The sequence below is a fragment of the Protopterus annectens genome, chromosome 11.part0 (genome assembly GCF_019279795.1).
Source record: "Protopterus annectens isolate FY-2018-M chromosome 11.part0, PAN1.0, whole genome shotgun sequence".
Taxonomy (NCBI): Eukaryota; Metazoa; Chordata; order Ceratodontiformes; family Protopteridae; genus Protopterus; species Protopterus annectens.
The window spans coordinates 1,334,179,351-1,334,194,995 of record NC_056745.1 but is presented as its reverse complement, the minus strand read 5'-3'; the positions used below and the strand labels follow the sequence as shown (position 1 = coordinate 1,334,194,995).

At 39.8% G+C, this 15,645-nt stretch overlaps 1 protein-coding gene across 1 annotated transcript in view; it reads right to left on the bottom strand.

Annotated features, from left to right (window-relative positions):
- Positions 1–15,645, bottom strand: part of LMF2 (lipase maturation factor 2) — a 698,972-nt gene that overhangs the window by 163,547 nt on the left and 519,780 nt on the right. Inside the window, 2 exon segments of the mRNA XM_044088653.1 lie at positions 1,595–1,777; positions 6,765–6,861. Of these exon segments, the coding sequence (XP_043944588.1) occupies positions 1,595–1,777; positions 6,765–6,861 (280 nt within the window).

Here is a 15,645-nt window from a genome sequence, read left to right as displayed (position 1 = left end):
ATTTTCAACAGGAATTGCATGTATTAGAGAAAGGTTTCCAATAGCGGGGATACAAAATTGAGGAAATCTCGAGGGCATATCATAGTATTGATGGTTTAAGGACTACTCGGGCTAAACCACATTTTTCCAGGGAAGAAATTGAATCCAGCAGTGAGGGGTAATCGAGGGAGCAACAAGGAAGTTATTCCCATTATAATACCATTTAGCCATAATAGGCATGTAGTGCAGTAAGCTTTTTCAGATAATTGGAACATTTTAGTAGTTGATAAAGTTAAGGATTTGGTTGGGGACCAACCCACCTTTGTCTACAGAAACATGAAGAATTTAAAGCAAATCTTATGTCATGCTAATGCCAGTAATATAGTGATAGACAGTTCAAGATGGATAGCTTCACAGCTACTCAGAAATGTGGGAAATGTGTTCAGTGTATCCATATAGATGAGTCACACTACTTCAGGCATCCCGACACTGGACGCCTGTGGGACATCAGATGCAATAGCAACTGCTGCACCAAGAATGCAGTTTATGTTGCTCATTGCACAGTTTGCTTTCATTTCTATGTGGGTAAAACCAATAGAACATTGCGTGAGAGGATAAGGGATCATTTCTATTGCTTTACACGTGGACAGGAATATAGTGCACTGGCCAAGCACATGCTTATATATATATATACAGATCATATAAACACACATACATATCCACACATACACAATCTATACACACACACACACACAGTATATACACATATATATAATTTTAATGTGACAGAAGTAAGAGTTTCTAGAGAAAATAAGATAATACTAATCTTGCTGACTACAAATGGGAAAAGTGGAATGAGAAAAGAGCACAAGAAAAACCGTGAATGTATATGGCATGTGTGGAAAGGAAGACACGGTACTTTATGACAAAATAACAGGTGACAAAATGACAGATGCAATATTTCTAAGGAAATGGGAAGGAAGTTCTATGTCTAAAGAGTAGTAAGAGACTAAAGGTTGAAAATAATCTAATTTTGTTCAATATTATAATAAAGGGCCATGTGATCTTTCATATGGGATCTCAGTTTATCTCATTCTAAAGGAAGATACCTCAAAAGAGCAACACCCCTCTCTGGGTCTATATTATGTGATCGAAGAGTCTCTTCTTCGAACAGATAATAATTGACACATATACAGCGAATGCTGTAAACTGTGAATGTGAACAGTCGCATCCACTAATTTTTTTTCCTCGGGGGAAAAAAATTCAGTTGGCCGTTATCGGAAACTGCTTTTTTCTTCCATGTGGAGTGATCTCGGAGTTGGTATATTTAGTTAGGGTTTGTGTGTGTGTGTGGGGGGGGGCACAGCCCCCCAACTTGATTGGTGTTTTAAAGTTTGTTTTTTATTTTACGGCCACGTGAATTTTTTCCCCCTAGGAAATGATTCGCGGATGTGGCCATTTGCGGTTTACAGCGTTTGCGGTTTGTGTGTCGATTATGTGTTCGAAGAAGAGACTCTTCTATCACATAATTTAGACCCCTCTCTCACATTACTGCATTACAATACCAGCACTGGAAAATTAACTCCAGCCAACTTTTACAACTGCCATTACATACCTTCCAAGTCTGCTGGTCATAGCTTCCCTCCACAATAACTTCTGGACGACCCCCAACTCCAGTCATCCTTCTGAAAAGCCCATACGAGTTCACCAACTGGTACCGATCAACAGCTGTATACATCTTGTTCACAGCAGGCCAGATGTTACTGTTTGCTTCATATTCCAAGTACGTGTAAGGTACCTGAAAAAAAAAAAAAAAAAAAAAAAAAAAAAAAAATTGCATTTTGTTTTTAATTTCCAACCATAAGAATGACTTCCTTAGTACAAAACTGAAAAGGCACTGCAAAACAAAAACATTTGACAATAAAACAAGTAGTCAGCACATAACAGGTGGACCCTTCATAGACATAAGAGCCATTTAAAAGTAACAACTGTACAGAAGTAATGACAACTGAATAAGAATAGACACAAACAGAAACAGTGAGCAACAAACAATATGATGCTAAAAATATTGAAAAGAATTGTAGAAAGGCAGGTACAACTGTGAAATACATACTTTATGCACAGACATTAAACTTCTAATTGCATTTTACAAAGGCAAAGTATATACAATTTTTTTAACACAGTGAGGTTTGGTTATATACTGCAATAATGGGTAGCATTTTGACAACAGCACCAGAGAGAGGTGTGCTCTGACAGATAACCCACTGTGTTCTGAACAAGGTATATTAATGTAAATGTTAATTCTACAGCAGCACTGAAAATAATTCCAAACCAGTATGTAATCAAAAGTCACAATTACCTATGCCATAAGCTAGGTAATCAGATGCATGCTGCCAGAGAAAGTACAAGCCTTTGTACAATGGACACACTCAGGTTTAATTGTCATAGACACTTTCCCCTAAAATGGCAAGGCTACACTTTTCACTAGAAGAGGTTTGTGGAAAAGTTTGCTTTTGATGACATGGGTAGAAATGCAGGTCATAAAAAGATGGCACACTCAGGAATGCAGCACCCCCTGATGCTGTACTGCAATCTCAGAAATAGTTGCACATGGTGTGGGAAAAGACCCTATAGCCTTGTGCACCAAAGTTGTGTGTGTGCTACCTGTTGCACCAACGGTTTATGCATAGAGCTAATGAGTAGCTACCATTCTCATTTGGATATTCAATGGAAAAACAAGAATATTGATAATGATGAGTCCAGCTTTTACCTGTGCAACTCTCTGCTTAACTCACCACGGAGAAAATTAAATGATCAAACAGACTGACCTTGGTTGCAAACAATGCAACATCACATCAACCTCTTTTCTTGGGGGAATACAAGCCCAACTAAAGTAATCCATCACTGTACAGAAAGTATCCAGCTTTAAAGAATGGCTGCCTCTTCACATCACACAGACAAGGACTCTGGACAATCTAAGTCACTTGGCTTGGAAGGTGCTGCAAATGTCTATGGGTTAAAACAGGTAATTTGCTTGTGTCCCTTTTCTTCCAACCATGTAGGGGACCAGACCACACACACACTTTAGAACAGTTCAGCCTTATGACAACAGACATCCTTTTGAATTACTGATGTCTATACTGCGGTGGTGGTGCTGCGGTAGCGTTGTCGCCTCACAGTAAGACGTCCTGTTCGATTCTCAGCTAGAGCGTCTTCTGTGCGGAGACATGCGTGAATGGGCGTACCTTCGTTAAAGGTTGTACATCTGAGCCGGCAACTCGGCATGCAAAAATCTACTGCCAATCATTAGTGGACCAGAGTTCCGCTGTGGCGACCCCTAACCGGGAAAAGCCAAAAAACACAACAACAACTACAGAAGTATGGTGAGGGGACCAAAAAAGTCTCTTACTTTTACTTTTTTAATTCTGAAAAAATGCAATTCGAACTTTGTTATGGTTCATACTCCAAACGATTCCTTTTATTAATACCAACATAAAAGGTAAGCACCTCAGTCATCAGGTAATAAATATGGTCTTGCTGAAGTGTCTAATCATTTTACTAAATCTCTTAAGTCTACAAAACAGGCCTCTTAATTCACAGATAAGATGAAGTGGTGTCCTACAGATCAGTAGGATCATTCCTTCTCTAATTATCCACTTAATCCATTTAATGATTGCAACGAGTAGCTGGCTTATTAGGTACCAGGTGTCATTCCATAATATGGCACCCCTCACCACTAGGTGAAGGCCCATTCTCTAATCTGGTATCCCCTCCCTCTTTTTCAAGGAATAGCACCAGGTCCCTAACCCCCTTACATGCTATGTGACAGCAACAAATGTCTGCTCTCCAATCTGCTGCTCCTTCCCTCTAAGAAGTGCATACTAATGCTCTCCTACTCTGCTGTCAACACTTAAATTGATCTGAGGAGCAAATAGTTAAAAGAAAAAAAAAAGGATCCAATGTCAATTATACCCCCTATCAACTTGCGCCTGGGGGTGTCTCAGCACCCAATGGACAGAAGGCACAGAAAATAATCCTGCTAGGGACACAAGCCCATCTCAGGATACATGCCCACTTGTGTACACTCGCATACACATACTTATGCACAACTACAGCCAATATGGAGGACTGTCAGTTCATTTACGGCACACCCTTTGGGAGGTGGAATGACACCACGGCAGCCAGTAAAAATCCATGTAAACATAGGGAATGGCATGCAGACTCCAAAGAAAAGGCACTCAGCTGAGAGTTAATCTCGATATCCAAGCACTCTATGACAGCGACCGTAACTGTTCTGACATTGTGCAATTACCATCATACGAAACAGTTGAGCCAAAACATTAATTATTCTGAAGCCGCACTGCACATTAATAAAACCATCACTGTGACACTGTTGTTGGAGTACTAAAAATTATGAATGACCTTCTTTGTTAAAGTTCAGAGAACTTAGAATTTTTACCTGTACACTAAGTATTTACAGATAATAGTAAATAACATTTTGGCTCGTTCCTGAAAAAAGGGAACTGGCATAGTGGGGCTAACCCAGCCAACAAATAAGTAAGCAAGTAAGTAAATATATTCTGACCATCTTAAGTAAACAGAAAAACCCTGCAAGCACAGAGGCAGGTTGGATCTTTGTCTTTCTTCTTTTGACATCTATCCTAAAAGTTTCTAGTAGCAAAACAACACTAGCTGAAAACTATGCCATTCCTTGGACCTGTATGTGCGACACAATCTGCAGAACGGATGGGATGATTCAGCATCCAATGAAAGCTCTTGTTTCAAAGGTACAAATCGCCTACATACAGAGTTACCAGAGAACAAGAGACACCTAATGGAACCTTTTTCATTTACAGCAGTTTTTGTCCATTAAATGACTTAAAAATAAATATAATTCATGGGCATTCATAACTGCCATATAGCTGAAACACCTGATGTTCTTAAGGGTCATCTGCACAAATCCCTTGGGCCTCTAACATAAGAGGTTTGAGGAATCATACAGTGGAAATTTTGGCTTGGCTAGAATTTTGTTTTTAGTTTTTACTTACAGCAGTTTTCAAACATCCTAGAGACCATCAGGTATAACACATTGTTACAAAGTCTAGATTCAGAGGAAGAAAAACAGAAACAATTCCATGCATGGCAGTATGAGAGATAAACATAAACGTGTGCCAGAAGACAGTTCTGATAAAATAATTTTACCAAAAAATGTTCCCCCACTCAAGCAGCCTGATTCTGTCTTTCTTCTAACACAAAGTAATCTCAGACTTTGACAATAATTACAAGGCAAGCAGGAGGAAAAGCCTACTAAATGAATATTTTTTGACCAGACATTTTTAGTTTTTTTTTGAATGGTAGGTTCATAGGTTAGTACTAAGCTAACTGCCCTTGCGAGCCATTTTAAGCCTAGCCAATTATCCCTTGTGAGACTCAAACCCTCACTGCTAGTTCACTGCTTGTGTGCTATTATTTCAATGAACTTCCAAGCACACCATCATGTGTGGGAAAAAAAAGCAGACTGCTGTTGTGTCAGAGGCAAATCAACATACACACACAGCATAAAAACATGACAGTGGGAGAAGGTGGGCAAATAAATTGCATTACGGCTTTTGCAGCCACAAAAAAGCACAGGAAACAAATACAGAAACAGTTAAACCTGGACTATTCATACCTCAAAGTGCTTTGAAAAACCTACTGCAGTCACCTTCTCCATACCTGCCTGTATGGCTCCAATCACACCCTGCTCTACTCACAGTCATTCATCACAGAAAGAGTGATACAAGTTCTCATGGGGGGATGTATAGTACTGAGAGCTTAAATGTCTAAACTTAAATCATCATTTCAGCTTCATTTCACGGGGGGGGGGGGTGCTCATTATGTCTTAACTTAAAGAAAACTGCTCATGTTCTGAAGGAAGTGCAAGTAATAAAGCCTTGGAGTTGGATATAACCTCCTTACCACATACAATATCAAAAATACACAGTTTTTGATGCAAAGTATGCTTCTGCATTTTATTCTGTTGATAAGGACAGCCCCCTATATTTTTCTAAAAGCTGAAAAAACCCTACCATGACATGATGAAAGACTGAACCCACAATCCCTCACCACCTAAATGAATGCATAAGGCTACTGTATTTCCAAGCTTAATGCATCAGACATAGTTGCTTGCTTCCTAGAAAGACAAGATGTCAAACAGTGCTTGTAGGTGGAACAGCTCATACTGATCATTAACATGTAATGATGTAGTAATGAAACCACAATATAAACAAGAAGCTCCTTCAGCTTACTTGTAATTTTTCACAGTTTGTAATTTTTCACAGTTTATGTAAATCATTACTTAATACCTTGCATAACATTTTGTGGGTGTGGTTATAAAGAAAACAGTAAAATTTAAAAGTCAAACACAAACTTGCAACATCACTTGCAACTTTATCAACATGCGCATAATGAGAAATTAAACTGCAAGACAAACATGCTTCTGAATGTGATCGATACACTTTAATGATCATTCTTGTAACTTCTTCTCTGCAAACTAACTGGAAACTTCCTAGAGTTGCCAGTGAAAAGGGCCTTTTTTGGGGGTGCAGATGGCTTATCCTAGTTAGCAAAGGAAACACATATGTAAATTCTCACAAATGCCACTAGTATGTGTTGCTTTAATTACTGTACACGTCACCGTGGTGAGCTTGTGCGTGAGTACAGTTACTCAACCACAGTAACATCATCTGCTCTGTAGTCAAATATTCTCATAATTGTGATGATGTGGTTTGGCCTATAGGACTTACCAGGCTAATAGCAAACATGCCAGCGGCTGCTGTTGCAAAGACAGCCCACTGCAATGTAGTCCACAGCTTCCAAAAGAAACCTCTTACCAACGCACACCTAAAAGGAAAAAACAATTCTTTAGAATTTATTCATCCTTGTTATGACAGAAGCAATTTAATATGTATTTAATATCGGAGGACTTAAAAATGAAAAAATTCATGTTTCAAAACACATTTACAATGCATCAACGACATTACAAAACAAGTGCTGAAGTACAGCTGTGCGATGGTAATTAACACATCACATATTCGAATGACATTCCTGTTGCAGTACTATCACAGACTAATGTAATCTAGACACAGGCAGCAGACTTCCACAGCAGTTTGATGCCCCTAAGCTAGCTGCAAGATTGCTTCTCCCACTGTGGACATCAACAAGAGACTTTGCTGTAAGAGGGGTGCAGCCCAAAAAATAATTTTAGTCACTGACAAATGTGCCTGCATCACCTAGCCTCATCTAGCAAAGTGGGACATCAGAATGCTCAAGGAAGAGATGAAGGAAAAAAGTAGTATACCACTATGTAAGCTAATCTGTAATATACATATGTGCACAGACAATGAAATACATGCACACACACGTCCTCTAATCTATCTCCTCCCACTACAGAAGCCAAGTCTACACACAAACACACACATACACACCCTCTAGCCAGGAGAGGGATATAAATAACACCACCATAAATATATATATATATATATATATATATATATATATATATATATATATATATATATATATATAGAGAGAGAGAGAGAGAGAGAGAGAGAGAGAGGTTCATAGGTAGGTACTGGGCTATTGATATAAATAGCACCACCATAAATATATATATATATATATATATATATATATATATATATATATATATATATATATATATATATACATATATATATATATATATATATATATATATATATATATAGAGGTTCATAGGTAGGTACTGGGCTATTGACCCTAGGGCCTATATAAGCCTTGCCAAAATTGTACCCTGGCTTTCGCCACCCAAGAAAATTATTTTCCTGTGCCCCTATCGAGCAGAGCCACAGAAGTGATCCCTGGGGTGAATTTCCTATCTCCCATCCAATCATCAAGATTTTTCTTGAAGAGTGCTAATGAGGAGCTCTGTTTGACATAGGTAGTCTGTTCCAGAGTATGGGACATCTCTGGGACAGGAATCTATCCCTCCAGCATGTTCTGTTTATTGCGGTGACAAGGTTTAGGTCCCTAGAGCGTGTAGCTCGGAGGGATTCGGATTTCTTTAAGTGGAGCATGTCCAACAGCTCTGGGTTTGACATAGCTTTGTATATTAGGCAGAGATCGCCTCTGAGTAGGTGATATGCGACGGAGTAAAGCTGGAGTTTTTTGAGACTGTCTGCGTAGGGCATCTGTTTGAGGCCAGTAATCCTCTGTCAGGTATTTCTGTGGCCTTTCCAGTTGTTGTAGATGTCTTGTGAGGTACATACCAAAAGGGGAGTTGTACTCTATAATGGGTCTAATGAGTGATGAGTAGAGGGGAACAATGACCTCTTTTTCTGGATGAGAAACCTTTTGTGATGAGGTGAGCCATGTAGAAGGATTTCCTGACCACTGTGGCGATGTGATCATCAAAGGAGAGACTACTGTCCACCTGTGTCCCAAGGTCTCATCACATTTTTGGCGTTAAGTAGACTACCAGCTATGTGGTAGTTCATGGGTACAGACTTTTTTACCAAAGTGGATGACAATACACTTTTTGGCATTGAGCTTCAGGTCATGGCTTTGACACCAGCTATCCGTCTCAGTGAGGCCCTTTTGTAGTATATCCACATAGTTAGGAGTTTCGATTATGGCTCCTAGTTTGCAGTCATCTGCAAACTTTGTTAACCAAAGACCTTCTGTGTTAGCCTGTACTTCATAGAAGTAGATAGCAAACAGGAGAGGACCCAGGACTGAACCCTGTGGTACTCCACTTGTCACTGGTCTGAAGTCGGATTTGGAGTCTGCTACTTTCACAGTGTGGGTTCTGTCCGTGAGCCAGTTGCCAACCCATCTTGTGACATAGGGATTTATACCTAGTTTAGTGAGCTTATCTATAATTCCAGAGTGGGGGATGGTGTCGAAAGCATTGGCGAGATCTAGATAAGCTGTGTGAACCACTTTACCCTCATCTATGGGCTTTGGTGACTGCTTCAAAGAAGTCAATCAGGTTTAGGAGACATGGTCTGCCTTTTACAAATCCGAACTGGGTAGGGTCCAGAGTTTGGAGATTACCAATGTCTTTGTTTAGGAGTTCCATGGCCTTGCTGACCAGGCTCGTCAGGCTAATGGGGCGGTAGTTCCCGGGGTCCGTCGTGGCTCTCCCTTTGTGAGTGGGATAACAGTCGCTGTGCGCCATTCAGTAGGCACAAAGCCTGAGGTGAGGCTATGACTGAACATGGTACTTGGGTAGGGTGCCAGTTCATTCTGCAGTTCGTGTAGAACGCAGGCTGAGATACTGTCAGGTCCCATAGATGATGTGTACTTGGCTTTGGAGAGGGTGTGTTTTTTTACCTGTGCAGCCGTGATTACAGGAACTTTGCATTCTTTCGGTATAGAGATGGGCCCTCTAGGGGGTGACAGGGGGGGTAAAGTTAACACTGAACCTATCTGCCAGGATGCTGGCAATATCAGTTGGTTCTGTATATTTAGTGCCATTGTGCTGTAACTCAGAGCAGATCTGAGTGTTGCCATTGAGATTCTTGACATAGCTATAGAATGCTTTGTGGTTGTCTTTAGAGTCAATGGCAATTTTGTTTTCGTAACTAGCTTTGGAGGATTTTATGAGGGATCTCAGCTTCTTACTGAGGTTGACCAGGGAGTTCCTCCAGTTATGGGATTTTACTCTTTTTTTTTTTTTTTGCAACAGTTTCTTTCTTCTGTTGTAGAGTTTGTTTATGGCAGAGGACCACCAGATTGGCTTTATATGTATATATATAGAGATATATATATATATATATATATATATATATATATATATAGATATGAGAGCGAGAGATATACATACACACACACGCACACACATATATATATATATATATATATATATATATATATATATATATATATATATACACACACACACACATATATTTATACAGAAGTTCTGTTAATTTTATAACCTGCCAATCTTCCAAAATTACCCAACTCCTGAAAAATAGCCAAATGCTGCAATATATTAGTACGATACAGCAAACGTATCTGCATGCACAGAAATTTTATATGCTAGTGCCTGTAGCTTGTATCCATTAGTTAGGATTTGTCTTAACCTGCTTGCAAAGGGCTTCAAATAAAGAGCAAAGTCATGAGTGTGGACAATCTTTTGTCCCTCCTAAAAAAAAGTATCTGGGAAAGTCTACTCCCCCTCTTTTATTTTGGCCACTGCCATAATGATTATGTAATGTAATAAATCTCCTCATGATATTTTAGCTAAAAAAAAAATATTAAAGATATACTGTGTGTTTACCCTGTTGAATGCCTTTTCAGCATGGAGACTTGCTACTAATAAATGGCATTTCATTATAGTGCTTTAATTCTATTAACAAAAAAGCTTTTATAACATCATAACTGGTACTGGCAAGTACAAATCCTGTCTGATCCAAGTCAGGAGAAACTATTCTGGCCATTCTTTTATCAAAGAGAAGTGAAACATTTAGACCTATGGTTCAGAATATACATTAGATAGTATGTGTCTACATGAAGAGGGTCTTCACCGGGTTTTAAAATGACAGAAATTACCACCTGACTCCAGGGCTTTGGGAGAAGTGAAATAAATTGAACACACAGTTAGCCATGATTGAAAAATTACACACCATTTTGTTAACCCCTACATACATTTATATAATGAAGCCATCAATGGATAACTAAGAAAGCCTGCTTTGTTCAGGCTCCATTTATGAGGGTCCTCTAAGGTCCTGCTTAATTCATCTGCCAACACACTGACTTGTAATGGAATGTGTGTGTGGCTATGACTGAGGACAAACAGAACTGCAGTCTCTGGTACAAAAGACCGACAAATCGAACAGGCCTTGTGGTTGTGTTCCATTCCTAAAGAAAAATGCACTGCATATGCAAGTCTTTGTACATGATTTGCCTACTGCACTCGCACTTGCCCCATCCTAGTCAACTTCTAATACTGGTAAAGCAAAACAGTTAAAAGGTAAAAAGAAGGTTCTCCAATGGGGCAGTATCATCAAAACTATCAAAGCAATGGTACCAATGACAATCAATCCGATGGATAAACTATCTGTGTTCAGGCTGGCAGCAAGGGAGTCTTAGGAAATGACGCTCATACATCCACCTATAAACTCTTACACTTGCAAGCTGAGGTCACGTGTCAGTAATGCAACCCTGGGAGGGTAATGCTTTTGTACCCCAACCAGACATTAGCTGTAATAATCCACTGGTTAAGAATACTGCAACAGTGATTTCAGTCAGGACATTTGGTCCATCTTCAGTGATACACAGGTCAGTCTAGGTTATATACAGTCTTGCTCATGTGATCATCATGTCGGCAAAGGTAGTCCTTAAGTTGACTCTGCTCTGGAACTCGTATCCCACTCATAGCATCTGGCAACAGTGCTGTGGTTGGATCACCTAGCTGTTATGCAAATATTCTAGGCACTCAGGAGGAACAGTCTCAAGTAGCCACTGCTTGGATGGGATGAGCTGTGCAGGAGGGGACATGGGTAGCTTTTTGACTCCTCTGAGATAGCAAAATTGAATGTAGCCTGATTACCACTTAGAGAGTCACCATGGACACCTAAACGCTCTTCCTTTGTTGGAGTACCGAACAAAAACTGTTGGTGAGTTTTTTCCTGAGGTCTTGTTCTCTGTTTGGGAAGAATCACAGTAATCTACCATCCACCATAGGCTGTTCTCATCTGCAAGAGACTATGCTGGTCAGTCTCTGGTTTAATAACTTGAGAGTAAAAAGCAGATTTCTGCATAATATGTTGGTCCGAGTACTGGCCATCTCTGGAATTTGCACTGCTGTGAGGAAGAAATCACAGGATACAGTCCAGTCCCAGAGCTTAATAGCTTCACTGCATTGGGGACAGGAATGAATACCCTCCCAAATGTTGGTGCCCCAGATGAACACTATATTGTCTATAATGAAAAGCCACCTAACCAAGAGGGAGCTGCTGTTGAAAGGCTTTCAAGTACAGTCTTACAGCTCCGAGTTCCAGCACACTGATATGAATTTGTGACTACAAGCAATAAACTGTTTGGTCCTGTATATATTGTCACACACTAGGGCAGACACATCCATAGTAATGATGGAGACGGGCTGGAGCATTTGGAAAGCTTTCTCATGCAGAGAATGGGCATATGGAGTCATAACTGGAGATAGTTCTTGCATGAGACTGCAATAAAAATGCTTTGGGACACTGGTTTAATTTTTTTTAACTATCTTTATTGAAAAATACCACTTAAAATATAGGCAAACACATTTATATAAAAGAAAACAAACCATGTTGACATATTCACAGTTACAAACATTATACATCGCATATGTTCTTTTACACAATTTTCAATCCAACATTATATCATACCTCTCAACTGTCCATATTTTCCCATAATGTCCAGATTGTCTCATATTTTTGCCCCATTCCTCATAAAATTTGTGGTTTTCTGGCAAATAACTGAGTACTGACGTCACTAAATAATGGCATACATTTGAGTTTCAGATTTCACATCCTTCAGAAAATGCATCACAGTACAAATCCTGTATATTCTAAGTTTATAAGAGTAATATTTAAAATTTGTCCCTATTTTTGGGACTGTCCCCCGCCTACTATTTTAGGCTCTTTGTCCAGATTTTTTGTGCTATGAGGTTGAGAGCTACGCATTACATAAACCAATGAATTCCTCCCTTCCCTTAAACCTCACCCCTCCTTAAAAAAAACTTTCTGCATGTTTTGTTCTCATCATTTCCATTTCTTTCTATGGAACTTGCTCCTACCATACCTCTCAACCATACAGATTTTTGCCTCACATTTTTGGAAATTTTTTTCATAAAATTGTGGTTTTCCGGCAAATTAATGGCAAATCATTATTCCAACAATAATTCAACAATTACTCCTACCCTTTTCTAAAGATCCCACTTTCAGTTCTTTTATCTGTGTTACAATTCACCTCTTCAAATACAGTTGGTTTAGGTTTTGACTTCCATTCTCTATCAATTGCTTTTTTGCAGTCACCAGAATACAACTCCTCCTACAGGCTTTTGAGGGAGATCTATACCGGTCACACAGGGTGTTATCAGACCTCACTCTGACGGACCTTACTGCATATCCACAAAAGAACAGTACCAGAATTAACCGTTTTAAAGACTTAAACCTTGCCTGTGATATAAATATGACCTGCTGAAGAGATGGGTATGTATCCCACAGACTACCCAGTCTATGGAACAGGCTCCCCACCGATGTGAAGCAGAGTTCCTCCCTAACCCAATTCAAGTGCAACTTGGACAACTGGATGGGAAATCGGAAATTCATCCCTGGTTTGGCACCTATGTCTCTAATGAACACAGGTAATCTGTAAATGGTTAATCTCCCAGGCCCACGCTTACACTTATCAAGGGCATCAGAACTTGTCAGAGATTTGGGATGCATGGCTTGGCTCAAAAAGGCCCTTGTGGTCATTAGCCTAGTAAACACCTATGAACCTATAAGACTTTACTATAGGCAATTCAGATCCTGAATCCCAGCTCAAAAAATCCCTTATCTAGTTACATCCATTTGCTCACCCAATAATTTCTGGCAGACTACTCTGTAGGGGATGTGTATAAGTCTATCGACTCACTACACTCCCAGTTACCTATTTCTTCCTCATCGCACCTCAAACATTTGTCATCTACCTGAAGAAAATGGGACTGATTAGGCTTATTCCTCTGGAGTTATATGGATCACTACAGAAGCCTAATTTGTAAAGAGACATACGGCACCATCTACCTCATAAATGCCAGTTATCTTAGTACTATAATGGATTGTTTTGTTGCAACAAACGTGTACAGGAAGAGTTCAATACAACTTACAAATATGCACTGTGTAGGCTGGAGACGAGACACACAGAAACTGACTGCAACACCCAAGGATATGAACAGCCTGATAACAGACATGTGTCTCATAAGAGTTCCTCCTGATCTGTTGCAGCAAAGAGCTGTTTGTGAGTGGGAAGACTACTATCTTAAGAGTGGCTGATGGTGTGTTAAAATACCATACACCTGATGAATAGCCGGGCTGGAAAGGCAGAAGAACAAGCTTCTGAACCTGAAAGGACCATCTCCTAAACTGAAGTTTCCTCCTAGAATCATTGGGGAGTTTGATAGGCAAGTAGGCATCCCGGCAGTCCAAACAGCACATGCATGCTTTTACTGACAAGGCAGAGAACTACAGATTGCAATGAGACCATTCTGATTTAAGCTGGCAAGGCTCACTATGTGCCTGAGGTCCTTTGCTTTCACTGGCTCCAAAAACAATACTGAACAGCTGCATGGACCTCTCCCATTTGGTGGCACCTCTTTGATGGCTGTTTTTATAACTGGTTATTTACTTCCCATTTTGCTGTATGTTTTTGATAGGTGAAGCATCTGGCGAGGACTTTTGTGGTCAAAGTATGCTTGTGAATGGAATTTTGTAGCCCTAGGACATTATATTCCTTGAACTACCTGTCATGGTTGATCTTTGAACACTGCTACAGGTATAGAAATGACTGGCTTCACATTGCTTCCACAGAAAAGTAATGAGAGAATGTTTAAGTATCTTCAAATTCAACCATGACTTCCTAGAAAGCAGAAGAAACTTTTTTAGGAGGATATTTTTTGCCCATCTCTTCCCATAGACACCCGAAGACCTGGTCACAGTGCTTTCCTAAAAGTCTATTTTAAAGGCTAGAATAAGATAGCCATGAAGGCTTTTCCCCTCCACTTCCATGTCTTTGAGCTGCTTGTAAACATCATTATCAAACATGAGAGGTCTTGCAAATAGAGACTCCAAAAAGGCTGATTTGATAAAATCTGCAAAGTCTGGGCAGATTGGAGTACTCTAAGGCTACTGTGGAAACAAATGGGTCCAATTTTATGGACCCCAAACCATAGTTGAGCAAAAAATGGGGGTGTGCAGGTATGCATACCTCAAGTCTATGGACATTAGAAAGTCTTGTGGAAGGATAAAAAGGAATAAGAGTTTGCAAAGACAGCACTACAAAAGATGACACTTTCAGAAAAGTGCTGAGCTGATATAAATCCAGTGTGGGCCTTCCAAGTACCCCCCTTCCTGGAAACCAGGAATAATCTTAAATAAAAACCTTTTCCAAGAAGGTCCTGGATGAGGGGGTGGAATGGGGTGGGCCTGACTGGTAGGAGATGGAGGAACATTTTGCAACAGTACTGGATGATGGATAAGACCTGTCTGTAGTGATGAATTCCCATACTGAGAAGGACAGAATAAGTTTTTGGACAAGGGGGTTTCTTGGACTAAGGAAAGCGGGAGAAAGTCAGAAGACAGACTAGGTTTTTCCAGACTTAGAATCTCTGGTAGGTTTCTCCTGAGCTTTTGCTCTACAGAAAAAGGAAGTGGGTCTTGGAAGGATGATCACTTTGATATCTGGGCCAGAAGTGAGAAAAATGTTTAAAATTCTGCATTAAGCTTTCTCTTCCATGGAGTTTTGAAAAGTTCAGCTACAGTAGGGCCAAACAGAAAGTCTGTATGAAAGGGGGAATCCAATATCTTGGCCTTGATATTCTCTGTGAGAGATTCAAGGCAAAGACAAGCATTATTTACAGGTAACACCCAGAGACTACAGTCTTGAAGGAAGCCTCGG